This window comes from Centruroides vittatus, unplaced genomic scaffold (genome assembly GCF_030686945.1).
Source record: "Centruroides vittatus isolate TY-2023 unplaced genomic scaffold, ASM3068694v2 contig_301, whole genome shotgun sequence".
Lineage (NCBI taxonomy): Eukaryota > Metazoa > Arthropoda > Arachnida > Scorpiones > Buthidae > Centruroides > Centruroides vittatus.
Window position 1 is genome coordinate 1,543,251 of NW_027121927.1, and position 16,899 is coordinate 1,560,149.

At 40.3% G+C, this 16,899-nt stretch overlaps 1 protein-coding gene across 1 annotated transcript; it reads left to right on the forward strand.

Moving 5' to 3' along the window:
- The first annotated feature begins 3,878 nt into the window (after window positions 1-3,878).
- On the forward strand, window positions 3,879-16,836 carry LOC136972741 (tubulin alpha-1A chain). The gene is made up of 6 exons (XM_067267357.1): window positions 3,879-3,939; window positions 9,655-9,877; window positions 9,957-10,258; window positions 10,320-10,582; window positions 15,613-15,877; window positions 16,269-16,836. Exons 1-6 carry the CDS (start codon window positions 3,937-3,939, stop codon window positions 16,563-16,565), a joined length of 1,353 nt encoding a protein of 450 aa, XP_067123458.1. The 5' UTR covers window positions 3,879-3,936; the 3' UTR covers window positions 16,566-16,836.
- The last annotated feature ends 63 nt before the right edge of the window (window positions 16,837-16,899 follow it).

Here is a 16,899-nt window from a genome sequence, read left to right on the forward strand (position 1 = left end):
ATTGTCTTTCGTCGAATACTTCCGGTCTGCCGTCGTTCCCGATATTTTCCGCCTTTTCCGGACAGACAACCGTTTAGAGTAATCTTTCCGTCAATGGTCGGCTGGCTCTCGACCCATGCAGATAATTTTGCCGAAAGAAAAACGAACAAAAAATATTACTACGCTAATCCGGGAAGTCCACCAATAAATCACAGCGAAAGATACCGGAATCATAAGAGATTCTTCGTTACCTGGACGATGTTAAGGTGGCTCTAGACTTGTTGCGTATCCTCTTATCTCATGACTGTAGCGTATCGATCTAGTGATATGATACGATTCAATGCTGCTGGTCCTTCCGTATCACGTTTCGGGGGAAAAGAAGAGGCTCCAGTTTGGACTCGTAGTTTCGAGCAACAAAGACCACATCCACGAAGTTAGCAACTGCCATATACATCTGATTTCATTAGAATCTTAAAAGAAAGAACTCGCGGCGTTTGTAAATGTTGCAAATATAGCCAATACGGAAGGTAGGGAGGGTAGAATACGTTGAGTGGACTTGTATTTTAAAAACGTACAAAAACACGAACTTGCGGCGCATTGCCTATGTTTTCCAGCGTAAAACCGAGACGCGAAGAACTGGTGAAATGAGTGTGCGTCCAGACCGGCTTCTCTACGTTATGAATCTAGCCTTTGATGCGATGGCATTTATTGCGTATCAGTGTATCAATATTTTGATAGGGAACGTGCGACGGGGTGCCGTCCACACCGATACGATACTGTGATTCCAATATGCTTTGCCATATTAAATCGCTCTACCATCCGATTCCAGGTTTCCCGGCAGCTTACCGCTCTGGGAGACCGGAGATCGAATCCGGGAGGGGCGAAACACAGGAATTATCCGTCCGGATACGTCGGATCCCTTCCTCGCCACCCGGCAGCCCCATCGTAGATATGGCCGAACTCGGCGAAAAATAAAATAATTAGAGGAGAAAGAAAGAAAGCTTCATCTTCCTAAAGAAATTCCAACTTCGTAAGTTCGGTGGCAATTAAAAATTAACTCGAACGTTACCATCGAAAATGAGCGGGCGCTTATCCCGTTGGTGGATGGAGGGTGAGACAGTCTAGGAGAGAATCTTCCTCCCGCTTTCTAATTTTCCACCCGCAGTGATAGAAGGAGGAGCATCGGGTCCGCAATTTCCTGAATAATTGGTACGATATTTCCAAGAAAAATCCGTTAATAAAGTACTATCGATAATACCGAAGCGGCGTCGCGTAGTAACGGGAGGGTTATGCGCATATTCGAACATTCATCAGCACGTTACAGCTTATCGCTCCATTTCTCTCCCATCTCGATTTAATTGCACACCTAAATATTTGTTACGAACACAAGTTGTACCGTAAGTTTTAATATTCTATTACAGTTTATACTTTCCTCGTACAAATAGCTTCCAAGACTAACAGAATATATTATATTTACGCACTGTATAACTTCGAATTATGCCACGTAAATTTCTTATTGCTATTGGATAGAATACCGAAACTTTGGTATTGTTAAAAATAATTAAGACTAGGCCCTCGGGAGGAAAGGGAAGAATAAAATTTAAAAAATCTCCATTTCGCTTCCTCTAAACGCTTTTATGTTTAATTTGCACAAAGAACAATTTCCGCAGATCGGCGGTGGAGAAAGTTACGCGATGGCGATCCTTAGGGTGCGACTGTGCAGACGCGAGCGAGCGAATTTTCCGAACGAGCACGAATATGTGGCGAGAAGAGGCGAGACGCAATAAATATCACATCTGTCAGATATGTGCGAGAACCAGAAATTCGCAATCGCCAGCGTTATTTCTCTCTTCTCGCTTGTGCATGGTTTTCTTTTGCGAAAACTAAATCGCTCGCTCTAAATTCGCGTCTGCATACTCGCACCCTTAATCCTTTCTCTGTCTAAACCGCTTTCTTTCGTACGTTGCGACGGGAAAGATACGGCGGTTGGCCTTACGGAACGTCGACTCGTGCAAAGTACACCTTAAAGCTACGTCCTTCGTGGCAGCGTCCAGCGACCGCGGCCAGAAAGAATCTTTGTACGCGCTTCCAACTCGCGAGCGATTTCTGTCCAGAGTGGACGCGTGTTGTTTACAAGATAGCGGCGAGAAGACTTCCTCGAATCCTACTATAGAAAATATGAAAAGTATTAAAACTGTAAATTTGAAAGGTAAATGTTATTATTAATTAGATACACAACAAATATAAAGAATCTTTATAGATTAATAAGTTTAAAAAGTTTTTATTTTTTTAAACGTTACATTTATACAAAATCAGAAATTATTAAATTAGGTAAAAGATTATTAATTAAAGTACATACAACATATACACACAATTTATTTGCCATTCTGTTTTCTTTCATGTATAAAATCAGTCATTTTTTTCTTTGGAAGCGCAAGCGGTGGAAGCGACGATCAAACTGGCTTGGTAGCTGCTTCTGCACGCGCGCGTAGAAGCGTCATCTAGTGGTATCTACACGCTAAACGCGTTTACTGCTGACGCGCACATTTGCTTGAACCAGTTTGTCCGCTTCGCTTGGAAGCGCGTTCACGCCCGCGGTCGCTGGACGCTAACATTACGTCACCACGCCTCAGTAACGTAGCGTAGTACTCGATGGAAGAGGGAGAGCCGACCGCCAGCCCGTTACCTCTGACGGGTGAACCGCCAGAGGACTTTAATTCGAAACATAAAAGATGAGGATAGGATTTGTCTCCTTGTTTTCTTCTTCCTTCCTTCCTTTCCTCTTAAAATTTTAATCTTCACACATTGACCTTAATCGCATAAAGACAACATTTGCTCCGTCCGCTCTTTCACTCTTGGGGTGATTTTCTTCCAGAATTAGAACGAAACATTAAACAGGAATTTTATTTAGGCCTACCGATTAGAGTAAATAGTACTTTTTTCACCATAATCCAAAAAATAATAGTTTTTAATTAAATTAAAATCAAATTTTAAGGACAAAAAATGCGAAAAATAATTACGAAAAATTGACGAGACGTGGGAACGGTAAACTCGGAACCGAAGTACTACCGAAGTAGAAAGACAGTCCGGACATTCGAATCCATCCGAACTGACAGAGACGGTGGCCAAAAATAGATCGATCTACTCAGATTCCTTTCTCTCCTCTCTTTCCGCCTCTCTCCCTACGGCATAAAAAATTTTCGATTCCGGTTCCGGGTTATCGACGGGAGTCACTTGGACAGTGAAAAATAGAGAAAGGGACGAAAAACGGGAACCGGAAACGGGAAAAGGATGGAGAATTCTTTCGACTTTTTCCGATATTCTATGCCAGAAATCGAGTGGAATGACTGCCGACGACGCTCATCGGAAGAAACTACTCGGACGTTGACGAAAACGCCGTAATTACGGAACAGAGAAAACAAACGATATTCATTCGGTTCTTCCACATCGGTAAAAAAGTAGGCCGGTATTTTACCTCTATCGGGTGGACGCGCGATTCTCGGCGGCGGCGAGCGGACGGCCAAAACCTTTTCGACGACGGACGAACTTCCGTTTCTCGTCCGACGGAGTGGCCCGCGGGATGACCTCCGACTTATCCTCATTCTCATTTCTCCAAAACTCCGTAAGACAGGTTGTGAGGGAAAATGGCAGTCGACCGCCGAGATCGACCTCTTTCCTTTTGTTTGTTTGTATTTGCTCACCTTCGATTTCGGTTGCCGGGGAGCCGCGCGCCGTTCGCGAGAACGGACCGTCGCGTCACGCTCCGGACGGCTAGGGCCGCCTGTCGGGCGTCGGACGGGGCACGCGGAATTCCCCCGTCGACCAATGGCCGAAGGCGACTTCGTCGACCAATGGGGGGTCTCCTCTCTCCTTTATACGCGCTCCCCTCCGTCGCCGCCGCACTTTTCTCGCCGCAGACGCCTCGAAGTCCTTTCGGTGAGCTCCTTCCACGTCGAAATGGTAAGAACTCCCCTCCCTTCACCCAACGCGGCCTTCCCGCGGGCGCCGGTTTCCCTTCGAGCCCCACATCTCTCGGACTTTCGAAGAGAAGAGACGAAGAAACATCCCGAGAAACTCCGTTTTCTCACCTTCCAATTACAAAATTTTCGTCCGGCACCCGGACCCGGAATCGATCTCCTTCCCGTAATTAATCGATCGGTCGGCGGCCGCCTGGGTTTTGGCCGTTTCACCGACTTCCGTGCGAAGTTCCACAGACGAAAGTTCTGCACCCCTCTGAAGAAGCCGAACGTGGGTTCAACTTAAAGAGGAAGAGAAAAGTATACGTTGGAACGGGCGGACGGGGAAGCATTACGTAAAATTGGAAAGAGTGTCGGCAATTTTTTAACCGTTTTCCATCCGGTGACCGTCCAAAAGGCGTTAAATTAAGGAATTCGGAAGTGGAGAAGGGAGAATGTCGGAGAAGTATTCGACGAACACGCTCTATCTTCTCTAGGCGTATCCGGTTGGAGGAAATGCGAGGATAAACGAAAGTCTCGGTTTAATAGACCGGATGTAAACTTCCCGAAAGATTTTCAGAAAAGTTGGGCCCGAAGGACAAAGTTCTCCTTCTCTCTCTTAAAAAACGAAATGCCGTTTTGGCTCGGACGAGTGAAAAATTGATGGGAAAAGACCGCCTTCGTCGAGAAATTCTGTTGGCCTCTCGGCACTGAAAGGCTAAAATAATTTCCGGTTTAGATTTTTCGAGACCTCTTATCGATGACGTCGACGAAACGAGGAAACGCCGTGAGGAAAGCGTCGGGCGTAAATGATAGGCTGCCACAATATTTCGGAAAAGAATAAAGTACGATATTAAAAAAAAAGGGAAGTGAAGCCAACCAGACTCACGCAACGCGCTATTGGATATTTACGATTAAAAAGTACTTTAAAAAATAATTGCGGTCGTTTCCATATTTCTACGTAAAACCGGAGGGGCTGACGGGTAAAAAAGTTGGAGAAACGCTACCTGAGCGTCTTTCTCGGTCGATATTTACCGCTCTCGATAATAGGACAACAAACAAACGGCTATTTTTAGAATTTAAAGGGGGTAGACAGAAGTCGACGCGGGTTTCCGGGAAGGAGTCCAATCGAATCGATCGATAACTACGGTATTTGGAACGTGGTGAATAGCGCCGCTAGAAGGCGTCCGTCGTTTCTTTACTGCGTTTATCGGAAAGAAAACGGAAGACAAGTTAGGCTAGTGTTGCCAGATTTCTTTGGCCGAATTAAAGAATATTTAAAACCGAAAAGTGATTAAACTCTCAAATTTCACTCGACCCCATCTCATCTCAAAAAATCTAATAGCCTAATCGAATGCCTTTTTACTTAATAACTTAGCATTTTGTTTATACTTTTTAGTCTTCGATTTAAATATCAGTTTTCGCATTGACTATAAACATTTGCATATTTTAGTTTAATTTAATTTAAAATGTCATTAAAATATGAAAATAAAGGACGTATTTCGTTCCTTCTCCTTTCAATAAAGGACAGTTTAGCGAAAATAAAGAATTGTCCTTTGAAATAAACGACGAATAGAGACTTTACATTAAGTTAAGGCTTATATCTCCGGTAGGAAAAAGGAAGGTGCTAAATAAAGTGGCATTGGGTGGTATGTACTATATTTATTTGAAGGAAGTTAATTCCCACAAAGCTTTCGCACTCGATAAACTACTCTGTTTGAACCGAACGGAATTAGCTAATCCCGATGGATATTTTATAATTTTTGCCACGGAGTTAGGCCTAACCTTCTTTAAGTGGATTACTGAGGTGTTGCAATGTGGAGTATTCGTACTCAAAAATTGACCAAATCTATTTTAAAACGTTTTTCGTTTCTTTATTGTGAATTAAATTTCGCTCCTCTAGATACTTACTACGAACTATCACGAGAGACAATAGAAAAACATATAAGCATAGTTCTGTATTATAAGTCTCATCAAGTACAAGATGTAAGTAATTTTTGAACATTATTTCTAAAGTATATGTTAAACATCAAAGTCTGAACTCTGTCAGAATACGAATCTTCCTAGGAAAAAATGAATTAAATAAATCTAAACTAATTCTAAACTTAAATGAATTTTAAAATACAATTTCTTAAGAGAATGTTTTTGTAATCATTTTAATAAGTGTAATTTGCAATATGAAGACATTCCTGTTAACTTTTTAAAAGAACTCGGCCAACTTTTTCATAGCCCTACTCCACTGAGAAATTTTAAGTATTCCTTAGATTCCTGCCCATAAATTCCCTAGATTTACCTAGACAATATACAGTACTATACCGTGATATTGATTGCATAATTAAACAGAGGCTTATACAAATGGCATTATTTACGTTACATGACTGTGATACTAATACGCGATAAATGCAGATAAAAGTGTTATTATTACATCATAAAATTATTGGAAAGATTTTTTAAATCGATCTGGAAACACTTTTAATTCGTTGTTCTTTAGTCGTCGGATGGAGGATTCGCATCCCACTTTCGGGGTACTTAGGCACAGAATATTTATATGTTATCTTTTTTAATGAGAAATGCATTTAGATAAAGCCATTGTAATAATAGTGTATTTCTAAAAACAATAGTCTATGTTAGAATTATAAAATTATACGTAATGTTATGTTTCACAAATAAAGTATCATTCAAGTACGACGTCGCTAATTTTAAGTCTATTTAACTACCTAATTTGTCACGGTTTGTCGTCAATTTTTAGACACACCCCATGCTCGTGTCGGGCTTGATCTGCCGCTCCGATATGAATATCAAACATTTCTGTAAAACAGATCTAGAGTGTCATATATTAATGTGGTGTCTGTGGATGGCTGAGCTGAGCGTTAAGAAGCGTATATAGAACTCAGTTTAAGAAAACACGAAGAACTTCTTATAATATATAAGGACGTACACTTTAATATAATACAGAGGACGTTACAACACAAAGAACACTAACAAATCGTCTTGAGGCGGACACATCGTAGCTTCTTCCTTTCCTACTCTTACCGTCGTCTTCTTTTCGCCTCGAGAGAGAAGAATGCGCTTAAGCTTCGTCTTCGTCTTTTCCCGCGTGCCCCAGAATGGGTGCGCACGACATTCGGCTTGACCATGTCGCTAGCGCGGGGGACGGGCACCACATTAATTTATTCGTATTTCCTGCTATACCAGCTAATTTAGAGATAGGCCAATAAAAAGGAAAAGAAATTTAATGATTTACTGCAGAAGAGTCTGACAACATTGTACTAAGTAATTTCTAAAGTTAACATATCCTACATGCCGGTATATCTATCTTTCAGCGATATCTTTATTTGTAATCTATATTTTTAAAGGTTAAATTATTGTCATTATTCTTTCGTATTAAAAGTTTCAACAACCGGAGGGCTTCCAATAAGTATTTACTACAGCGCTTCTATTAAAGGACAATATTTAAACGAACCTCGTTACAATGCCTAGCTGCAGTTTTTAATCATATTTTTTATTTATTTAATTTAAAATATGTGCTCTCTACCTCAAATTAGTAGTGTTTTGCCCCTGTATATCATACTTTTCCTGTTAGCAATAGAGTCGTGCTGATCATCTAGAATTCTAGATTCTAGATGACTCTATATCTAACTCTTTTTATCGAAAAACTTTTGAATTGAAATAATGTGACCTTCGGTTTGCATCGGACGTTCATAGACAGTTAATCGGGGCCTTTTTTCCGTAAGCTTTCCATATCGGGTTTCGTCTTTCATCTATCTAAGTCCGTTCTCAATATTAAGGAAGGACAGACAGGAAGACGGACGACAGCGGGAATTTATACGTCTACAATTTTTTCAAATTGCTGCCCAATAAACAAGAATTTGGGGATGGGAACTCGGTATCCGTATAGTGTGGTTATAAACTCCATAACGTACCCCTTATGGCCGAACCGTATTCCGCAAGAAAAGTTTGGATCCATCATATTTTAGGCCGAAACTCCGTTAGCGTAAAAATACCCGCCGTAATTATTTTTAATAAGGTGACTATCATGATGACGTAAAATTCGACTGACTTCTGAGTAGTTGATGGTACCATATTACGGAAGTATTCACGTCGAAATTCGAACACCGCTCAAGTCGCTTTACGCTCGTTTTATGCCCTGCTTCGAAGTAAAATATCATGCTCAAGTGATTAAAAATAATTATTATTACGCTCCGGTTTCACACTAATAGAGTCTCGGCTTTACGGTACGGATACAGAGAATTGAAAAAATAGGTGTGCGCCAAGCCTCCATTAGTCCTTACAATCGGAAGTCGAAAGCAACCGACGAATAATAACGGATTGGATTCAAAGTAACTTTTGACCGATTCATGTTATTTCCTGAACAATATAAAATTTAAAGTATGAGTTCTTTGGTCATAAAGGAAATAAATTAATAAACAAGTACAGTGTCAGATCTGGCGACAGCGGCCGGTGAAGGGATTGACGACGGAAACTACCTAAAAATTGTCGTTTTCCACATCGAATGTACCCACCCACATACGAAAAACCGGAATATGAAAAGTCGAAATATACGTCGTCTATCGGCCACCCGTCCGATAAAAATGGCGTCGGAGAATATTGCCGTGTTTACGGATTGAATTTTCATTCTCCACTTTCGATTCACTCGGAGAAAAAACGCCAGAGACTAATTTGGGTGAGAAAAATATTTCGAATAGATCGAGATTAGGGATAGTGCCGTCTTTAGGGGAGGGCCTACGGGGCCCTCCCCTAAAGACGGCACTGTCCCTAAATAACAAATAGGTTACTTGAAATGAAGAAACCATTAATAATACGAATGAAATTACTCCTCCAACACGTAGTGTGAAGTGGTTGAGTACAGGGTGAAAAATCTCACTGGCTAAAAAAAACAAGGTCAACAGATTTTCTGGGATATGTTAAAAGGGTGATAGCACGATATCCGTAACCGGTCTCGCCCATGCTAGCTACACCAGCGACCCCTAGGTCTGTAATCTAATATTGATTCTGTTTCTTCATGGGGGGCCTCAACATTCTTCTGGCCCAGGGCCCCTTACGTTCTAAAGACGGCACTGATTAGGAATATCAAGTATTTTAGAATCCGAATTTTAACTATGCGCTCGCGAGTTCCTTTTGATGTAAATTTACCGGTCAATATTTAATTCGGATATTAAATACGACAAATCGCACTTTCTAGGCACTCCGACTCAAGGTCCTAGAATATATTCTAGGACCTTGACTCCGACCGTCGTACTTCGAACGCTGTCTAACTTATGACATCGTTACTAAATTGCTCTTCTATTGGTCTAATTTTTGCCGTTCCGCTTTCCGCAGAGCAAAGTCAAAAAGTTTCGACTAGGACGGTAAAATTGACATCGTTTTACGCTCGGATCGTCACGTTAGTACTAGGCTTAAGGCTAAAAACACCGTTATGTGGGATGTAATCTCGACTTAGCGACCTGTTCGCTTCTCGCAACTGGCCGCTAGAGTGTAAGACGTAGCATAACATCCGAGATTAACGCTAAATGATCTTTAAGGAGTAGCAAACGTCCCTTACGAACTCGACCTCTTCCTTTAAAAATCCATTAGAAACGCTGACGGTCCTCCTCTGCTCCCAGGCGGAACGCGTTAAACGCGCTTCTTTTCTGGTTTTGTATCCTCTCGAATTAGCCGAAGGAGGAGTAAAGCAATTTTTTTCTTCTTCTCGGGGCAGCGCGAGTGTATCAGTATCCACGTCGGCCAAGCGGGCGTTCAGATCGGAAACGCCTGTTGGGAGCTCTACTGTCTGGAACATGGAATCCAACCTGACGGTCAGATGCCCAGCGACAAGACCATCGGAGGCGGCGACGATTCCTTCAATACTTTCTTCAGCGAAACGGGCGCGGGAAAGCACGTGCCGCGAGCCGTCTTCGTGGATCTGGAACCCACCGTCGTAGGTAAGAACCGGCGGAGATCGGACTTCCCGGTCCGGCGCTCTCCGTACTTTTCATCCTTCACCCGTGGTTTCTCTTGCAGACGAAGTGCGAACGGGGACCTACCGCCAACTGTTTCATCCCGAACAGTTGATAACGGGAAAGGAAGACGCCGCCAACAACTACGCCCGGGGTCATTACACCATCGGCAAGGAGATAATCGACTTGGTACTCGACAGACTTCGCAAACTGGCAGACCAATGCACCGGTCTTCAGGGATTTCTCATTTTCCACAGCTTCGGAGGTGGTACCGGGTCGGGATTTACCTCCCTGTTGATGGAAAGACTCTCAGTAGACTACGGGAAAAAATCCAAACTGGAATTTTCCATATATCCGGCGCCTCAAGTGAGTCCTTTTTTCCCGGCTTCTCCTTTCCGGGTCGCCTTCTAACTCCCTTCTTCCGTAGGTGTCGACGGCCGTGGTGGAACCCTACAATTCCGTCCTGACCACCCACACCACTCTAGAGCATTCGGACTGCGCCTTTATGGTCGACAACGAGGCAATCTACGACATCTGTCGACGCAATCTCGACATCGAGCGTCCCACCTACACTAACCTCAATCGTCTCATCGGTCAAATCGTTTCGTCCATAACCGCGTCTCTGAGGTTCGACGGCGCCCTCAACGTCGACCTGACCGAGTTTCAGACTAATCTGGTTCCTTATCCCAGGTGAGGACGTATTTCGTCGCTATATCTACTCTTGGACAACCCAGAAAGTCCCGGACGATTTAGCAAACTACGAAGGAAATTTGGGCTTTGTGCCGAGGTTAATGTCCATTCTTTCGTGTTTGGACGCTTTGAGTGTTAAAATAAGGACGATTCTGATATATAAAAACGAGGAAGAATGGAAAAGGCTATGTGAAATGCGATTTATTTCAATATCTGACTGTGAATACTTTTGTTCGTAATGACGATGGATTGAAAATGTTTGCTTTTTTTTTGTGATGTTTTACTTTAACATCAATTCCTTTGTCTTGATCAGTATTTATTTCTTCTACCAGAAAATTTATCGAAATGATCCAACTATTAACAATACTGTACGAAGTATTTCGAATATTTTTGCTGTGTTGGTTTATATTCGTTATTTTCTAGCTATAGCCGTTCCGCCATCCCTGCCATTCTCAGCCTCATACATTTCTTCCTCAGATTCATTTTTCTTAGAGACATTACGGCGTTTCTCTTCACTTTCCGTGTCTCTTAACCTTCCGTACCTATAGCAGAGAGGAGCGAATCGAGTACTTCGGGAGAGAACATTTTAAGTTTCTGTTTTGAGCGTTTTCGCAAGAAAGAAACACAAAGATCCGATGACATTAGGAGCATGTTTTAAATATTTTAATGAGTTTTTATTCTAGATTTTCTTGAAAAACGTCTGCGTAAAAAGTTTTACATTTTTATTTCGCTTCTCCCGGGCCTTTCCTTAAGTTTGCCAATCTCTAAATGATCCAAACGATTACTTTGGTCCGTAAAAAAGTTTACTATGGGAGCCATTTTATACTAAATCGAAAATAGCTAAAATGATTCGATTAACTCAATATATATTCAAATTTTCATATATTTCTGCATATCTAGAGATCTCATTTGAGGAATTTGATCAAAGCCAAGTGTGTGAACTAAGTGACTGTTCGCTTTTTTAAAATATATAGGGTAAAACCGGGTGAGATACCTAGTCGGGAGAGACGACTAGAGACTTTATTCAAATAATAAACGGTAGGACAAGTCACTACTCACTTTAATGGTGACTACGCTTAACGTTTTGAATTTCATTATTTTTTCGAATGGTTGTGTTGCCAAAAAAGTAAGCTTATGTTTATCATCGCTCTATAACTTTTTTGCGACATTCACGTTTATTCGAAATGTTCCGAAATTCGAATATGCTTACATGATATTTCTGTTTTAGGTGAAAATGAGATTAGTTGGTCTTATTGTAGTCGAATCCAGAGGTCCTCCTAATAATTTTAGTCTAAAATACAGAAATAAGCATCTCCCCCATATGGTTTGGGTGAGATGCCTAATGGATTTAAGGGAGAGATGCATACTTTTTCTGAAATATTTTATTATGAACTTAATTAAATTTATTAATTTTAGATGCTTACTGAAAACAAAAGAAGGAAAACTGGTGCCAATAGAAAAAAATGTCTTACTGGAAGAACTTAGTTCTCTTCCAGTGAAACAGTCCCAATTAATTAATAGTCTGAATTACTATGAAGCAAACAAAGTTCCTTTGCCTGTTTTATTTAACATTTAATTTAATCAACATTTCGTACTTTTTGTATTTTCCACACTCATTATACTCTGTAATATGCATTGTGCAATTTTCGTGCCAAAAGTATAATATGGAATGTTCCATTCCATATTATACTTTTCGCAGAAGACAGACAGTAATTTAGCACAGCGAGCTCTTGGATTAAATTCAATGTTAGGTACTCAAAACGAAAAAAAAAACTTCTTTATGATATAATTAAGTCACAAAAGCGAGACAAGTAAAACCGATTGGATTCGATGCCCAAAGTTCAAAAAATGAAGACGCGAAAATTGCACAATGTATATTACAGAGTATAATGAGTGTGGAAAATACAAAAAGTACGAAATGTTGATTAAATTAAATGTTAAATAAAACAGGCATCTCACCCTTAAGCATTAGGCAACTCTCCCGGAGGTACGGGATGTAACTGTGGTTTCCAGAAGAAATAAATATATAACGCATATACTTATTTCTTCTGAAAACCACGGTTAAGTGAGTATATGCGTTAAAAAAAAAGAACTATAGGCATCTTACTCGGTTTAGCCTATATATACCCTCAGAACGCAAGAAGTCGCAGCTAATTTTTTGCAGATTTTCTATTAGACATAATGAAGAATATGCCCTCGAAAATTAATGGCGGGTCGGGACTGGTAATATAATATATATCCACGAAATTACTTCTCTTACAAAAATACATCAAATCTGTAGATAGAACCGCCGCATGAGGGCAAGTCGTCAAACGACACCAAAATATATTCTAATTAAATGCTCGATTTGAATTATGAAATGACAAAAATGGAACAAAACGTTACGTTGAAAAAGTAAAATTGTTTTGTAAATTTGTTTACAAAACAATTTAAAATATTGATTTCTTGGTGTATTTTTCTTTATAAAATTTTATTGTGAAGCATTTAAATTTAACTCTTTCTACTGATTTAAATCCCTTCGAGACGACATTATGATGCAGCATTAAAACTTTTAATCATTGTTACTCGTAAAAATAATTTTATTATAGCAAGTTATTAAATATTCATTAACGTAAATTCCATGTCTTTCGCTTATCACCTGGCATTCATTAGTGTATAGTTAGTATTTCCTATTCACGTTACAGAACTCGATTCTACAATTTTTCTGTGACTTTCCTATATTCTTGTTTATGACTGTACGAGAATTTAGTGTATTCTTTCGTTCCATGTCCGATATGATCTAATTGTTAAAATACTTTAATCTGGATTACATTTTCATTCTGTAACTAACGTTGATTGGAGGAAAGGATGAGAGACACCACCAAATAGGAAATTTCTTTTCAAATGCTAACGATTTGTGGTATTAAACGATTCGTTTCTTTCCTAACTTTGACTAAAAGCGATGTTCTATCTTTTGCTTCCTCAGTATTTCACCCTTCTTCTCTCAAATTCTGGGGAAGAAGGGTGAAATACTTAGGAAAATCCGAAAATAGGAAAAGCGGCGTCCGCTTGGTTTCTTCCAGAACCGAAATGCAAACCGCCGGATCAATAAAGTGGGTGGAAATAAAAGCGTGGCACCCTTCCTGCAAATATTATTTTTACGACTTACCGATCACAGAGTCGATTATAATGTCACTCGAATAGGCGGGGTTTGCATTTTACTCAACACGACAATCAGAAGGTGGAGTAAGTTGCGACTACGTTTCGCCGTAGTTGGAAGTGAAACTTGAAAAACAAGAATAACCGGAAGTATTATTCGATGGAAATAAGAGCCGAGTATTAATGTAAAATGTCGAAAAATCGAAAAAGAAATCTTCACAATTATCATAGTCAAATACAGGTATATTGTTTACCTTACTTGTTTATAATAATGATATTTATAAGATAAACTATCATTTGTCTAAAATTTTAAATTTATTTTTAATTAATTATTTCAAGAAAACTCTTGTAATTAAAATTATTCCATTGAAAGTATTTGAAAAAACAAGAAAATGAAAATTTTTCTTTCCATACACATTTTCTAAAAAAATTACAAAGAATGTATAAAAAACAAAAAACTAACCAATAAATCAAGCCATGTCAAGAACATCTAATTTAAGTTACCTGTAATTACTCTGGAACAACTATCTGGAAATTTCAGTTTGGATCTTCAACATGATTTGAAGTAGATAAAGGGTTAAAGAAACGTGGTTAATTTTCAGTTGTATGGAAATTACCGTATCTATTGTCAATCTATAAGCTAATAAATCATAGAATTCAGTGTAATAAAATAGTCCAATGTTTGTCAAAGTTATCGATCCACTCCTGCTAAAGAGCATAGAATTCCGTTTTGGAAAAATGATTGTAAGAGAATATAGAAATATTGCGGATTACCTGGCACATGCTCTCGGAACATCAGTGGTTTTCAAATTATGATCCCCATGGACCATAATTTGAAAACAACTGAAATAGTTAATACTTATTTTAATGTTACTAAAGCAGTGGTTTTCAAACTTTTCAGAGCAATGACCTCTTTAGAGGCAAAAATCACAAATAAATTCTTTTGCGACTCCTTACTTTTGCTGTTCCAGTGTACTTATATTTTTACTGAGCCACCTATCGGCAAATTTTGTACTAATTTTTTTCAATAAACGGCAAACACACCGTTTGAAGTACCCGCTGTTTCAATTTCATTCAATTTTAGCTACAACACCCTTCTGAACCCTCTAAGTAAACTTAATTTCTAACAATCCTGTACTTTATAAAGCAAAGAGGTGTTTTTCACCATATAATAATTCGACGGCCGGATGGCCGAGCGGTCGAGATGGCAGCCTACCGCTCTGGGGGACCCGGGATCGAATCCGAACGGGTCGAAAATCCCCAGGAATTTTTCGGGGGGTGGCCCGTTCGGATATGTCGGGCCCCGTCCCTCACCACCCGGTCGCCCCATTTTGGGCCTGGCCGAACTCATAATGGGCCTACTAAAAGAGGCCCTCTTAGTGCCCACAGGGCGGAAAGAGTTAAAAAAAAAAAAAAAACCATATAATAATTAATAACAAGTATTATTAATTAGTGCTGTTACCACAGATTTTATAGTATAAAGTTAATACTGTATAATACAAGAAAACATAATCAGTAAATGATATCAACATGATAATTGTGGTTTCTTCCCCACTATAACATACTGTTAATAAAAATACGTTTTTTACAACTTACTTTTTTATTCACCAACTTACGCATTTTTCGACGTTATTCTCCATTCATGCTTGGTTCTTTTATTTTAGTCGAATGCTATCGGTTATTGTTCGTCAAGTCTTACCTGTCGTATGAAATGTAAACTCCACCTAATTGAGTAACTATATGGATGGGGATAATCAGGTACATCATTGTCAAAAAAGAAAAACAAAATAATATTCGCGTCCCACCTGGTCTCCATGGTAACCATGCGCGTACCATGCCAAGGTGAAGAGATTTAAAGCGCTCTGACTAAGGGACTCTTGAAATTTTTTCAGGATCCACTTTCCACTGGCCACCTACGCCCCGGTCATCTCGGCCGAGAAGGCTTACCACGAGCAACTGACGGTGTCAGAAATAACCAACGCCTGCTTCGAACCGGCCAATCAAATGGTGAAGTGCGACCCACGGCATGGTAAGTACATGGCCTGCTGCCTACTGTATCGTGGAGACGTCGTGCCTAAGGACGTCAATGCCGCCATCGCTAGCATCAAGACCAAAAGAACCATCCAATTCGTCGATTGGTGTCCCACCGGATTCAAGGTGAGTTCCTTCCCGACTCTTTCCCGTTCTTTCCTCCGACCTTTACCTTGCGTAGATTGTCATTCCCGAAAGAAAAGACGGTTCGTTCTCTTCTGGTGAAGAACGAATTGTCTTTGGGTGACGTGTGAGTAACCACGGGTAGACACTTAACGATTATTAGCCAAAATTTGGAATTCAGCCAACTCCTTTCCATTGTTTATCACGTCATTTTGCCGTGAAGAAATTGTAGCAGGGACTTTTGTGCATACTTTCAGAAAAGCGTCCTTTATCGACTCGGTAGTCCAAGTCGATAGAGGTTCTATTTACGGAACGATTTGTGGATTTAGGTAATTTGCGAAGCATGCGGTTGGGGAAAAGAAATAATTTTCAAATTTTGTTTTTCTTTCCACAGGTAGGGATCAATTACCAACCTCCCACGGTGGTTCCCGGAGGAGATTTGGCCAAAGTGCAACGGGCGGTGTGCATGTTATCTAACACAACCGCCATAGCCGAAGCTTGGGCTCGACTCGATCACAAGTTCGACCTGATGTATGCTAAGAGAGCGTTCGTTCACTGGTATGTGGGAGAGGGAATGGAAGAAGGAGAGTTTTCCGAGGCTAGGGAGGATCTGGCCGCCCTAGAAAAAGATTACGAAGAAGTTGGAGTCGATTCTCTGGAGGGAGAAGACCTGGCCGGAGAAGAATATTGAGGCGGTCATTTTGATAAATATTCTCGCACCGACGATCGACCGCGTCTAACGCGCCGTTTCGTCCTTCCAAACGTGCCTTTAGAAGCGACCGAGTCATCCTTAATTTTATTTGAATCTGGCATCTCACCGCAATTTCCTAGTCTACAATTACGGATTTGTTACGTAAGCACTTTGACACGCCCGGAGGTATTGAAACGTCGTATCGACGACGTCACCATATATTTTTGTCACCTTCAAATCATTGATAATAAAAAACGAGTATTTCCTTTAATGGTGGTAACCTTATTTTAAGTGGGCTGGTAACTTCTTTGAATTTCATACAAAAACAATTTTT

What these genes read in the sequence shown, in the direction of transcription:
- LOC136972741 (XM_067267357.1), top strand. An exon ending in TCTGGAACCCACCGTCGTAG is followed by an intron (nt 9,878 to 9,956) that starts GTAAGAACCGGC and finishes TTTCTCTTGCAG; the next exon opens with ACGAAGTGCGAACGGGGACC. An exon ending in GGTGTCCCACCGGATTCAAG is followed by an intron (nt 15,878 to 16,268) that starts GTGAGTTCCTTC and finishes TTCTTTCCACAG; the next exon opens with GTAGGGATCAATTACCAACC.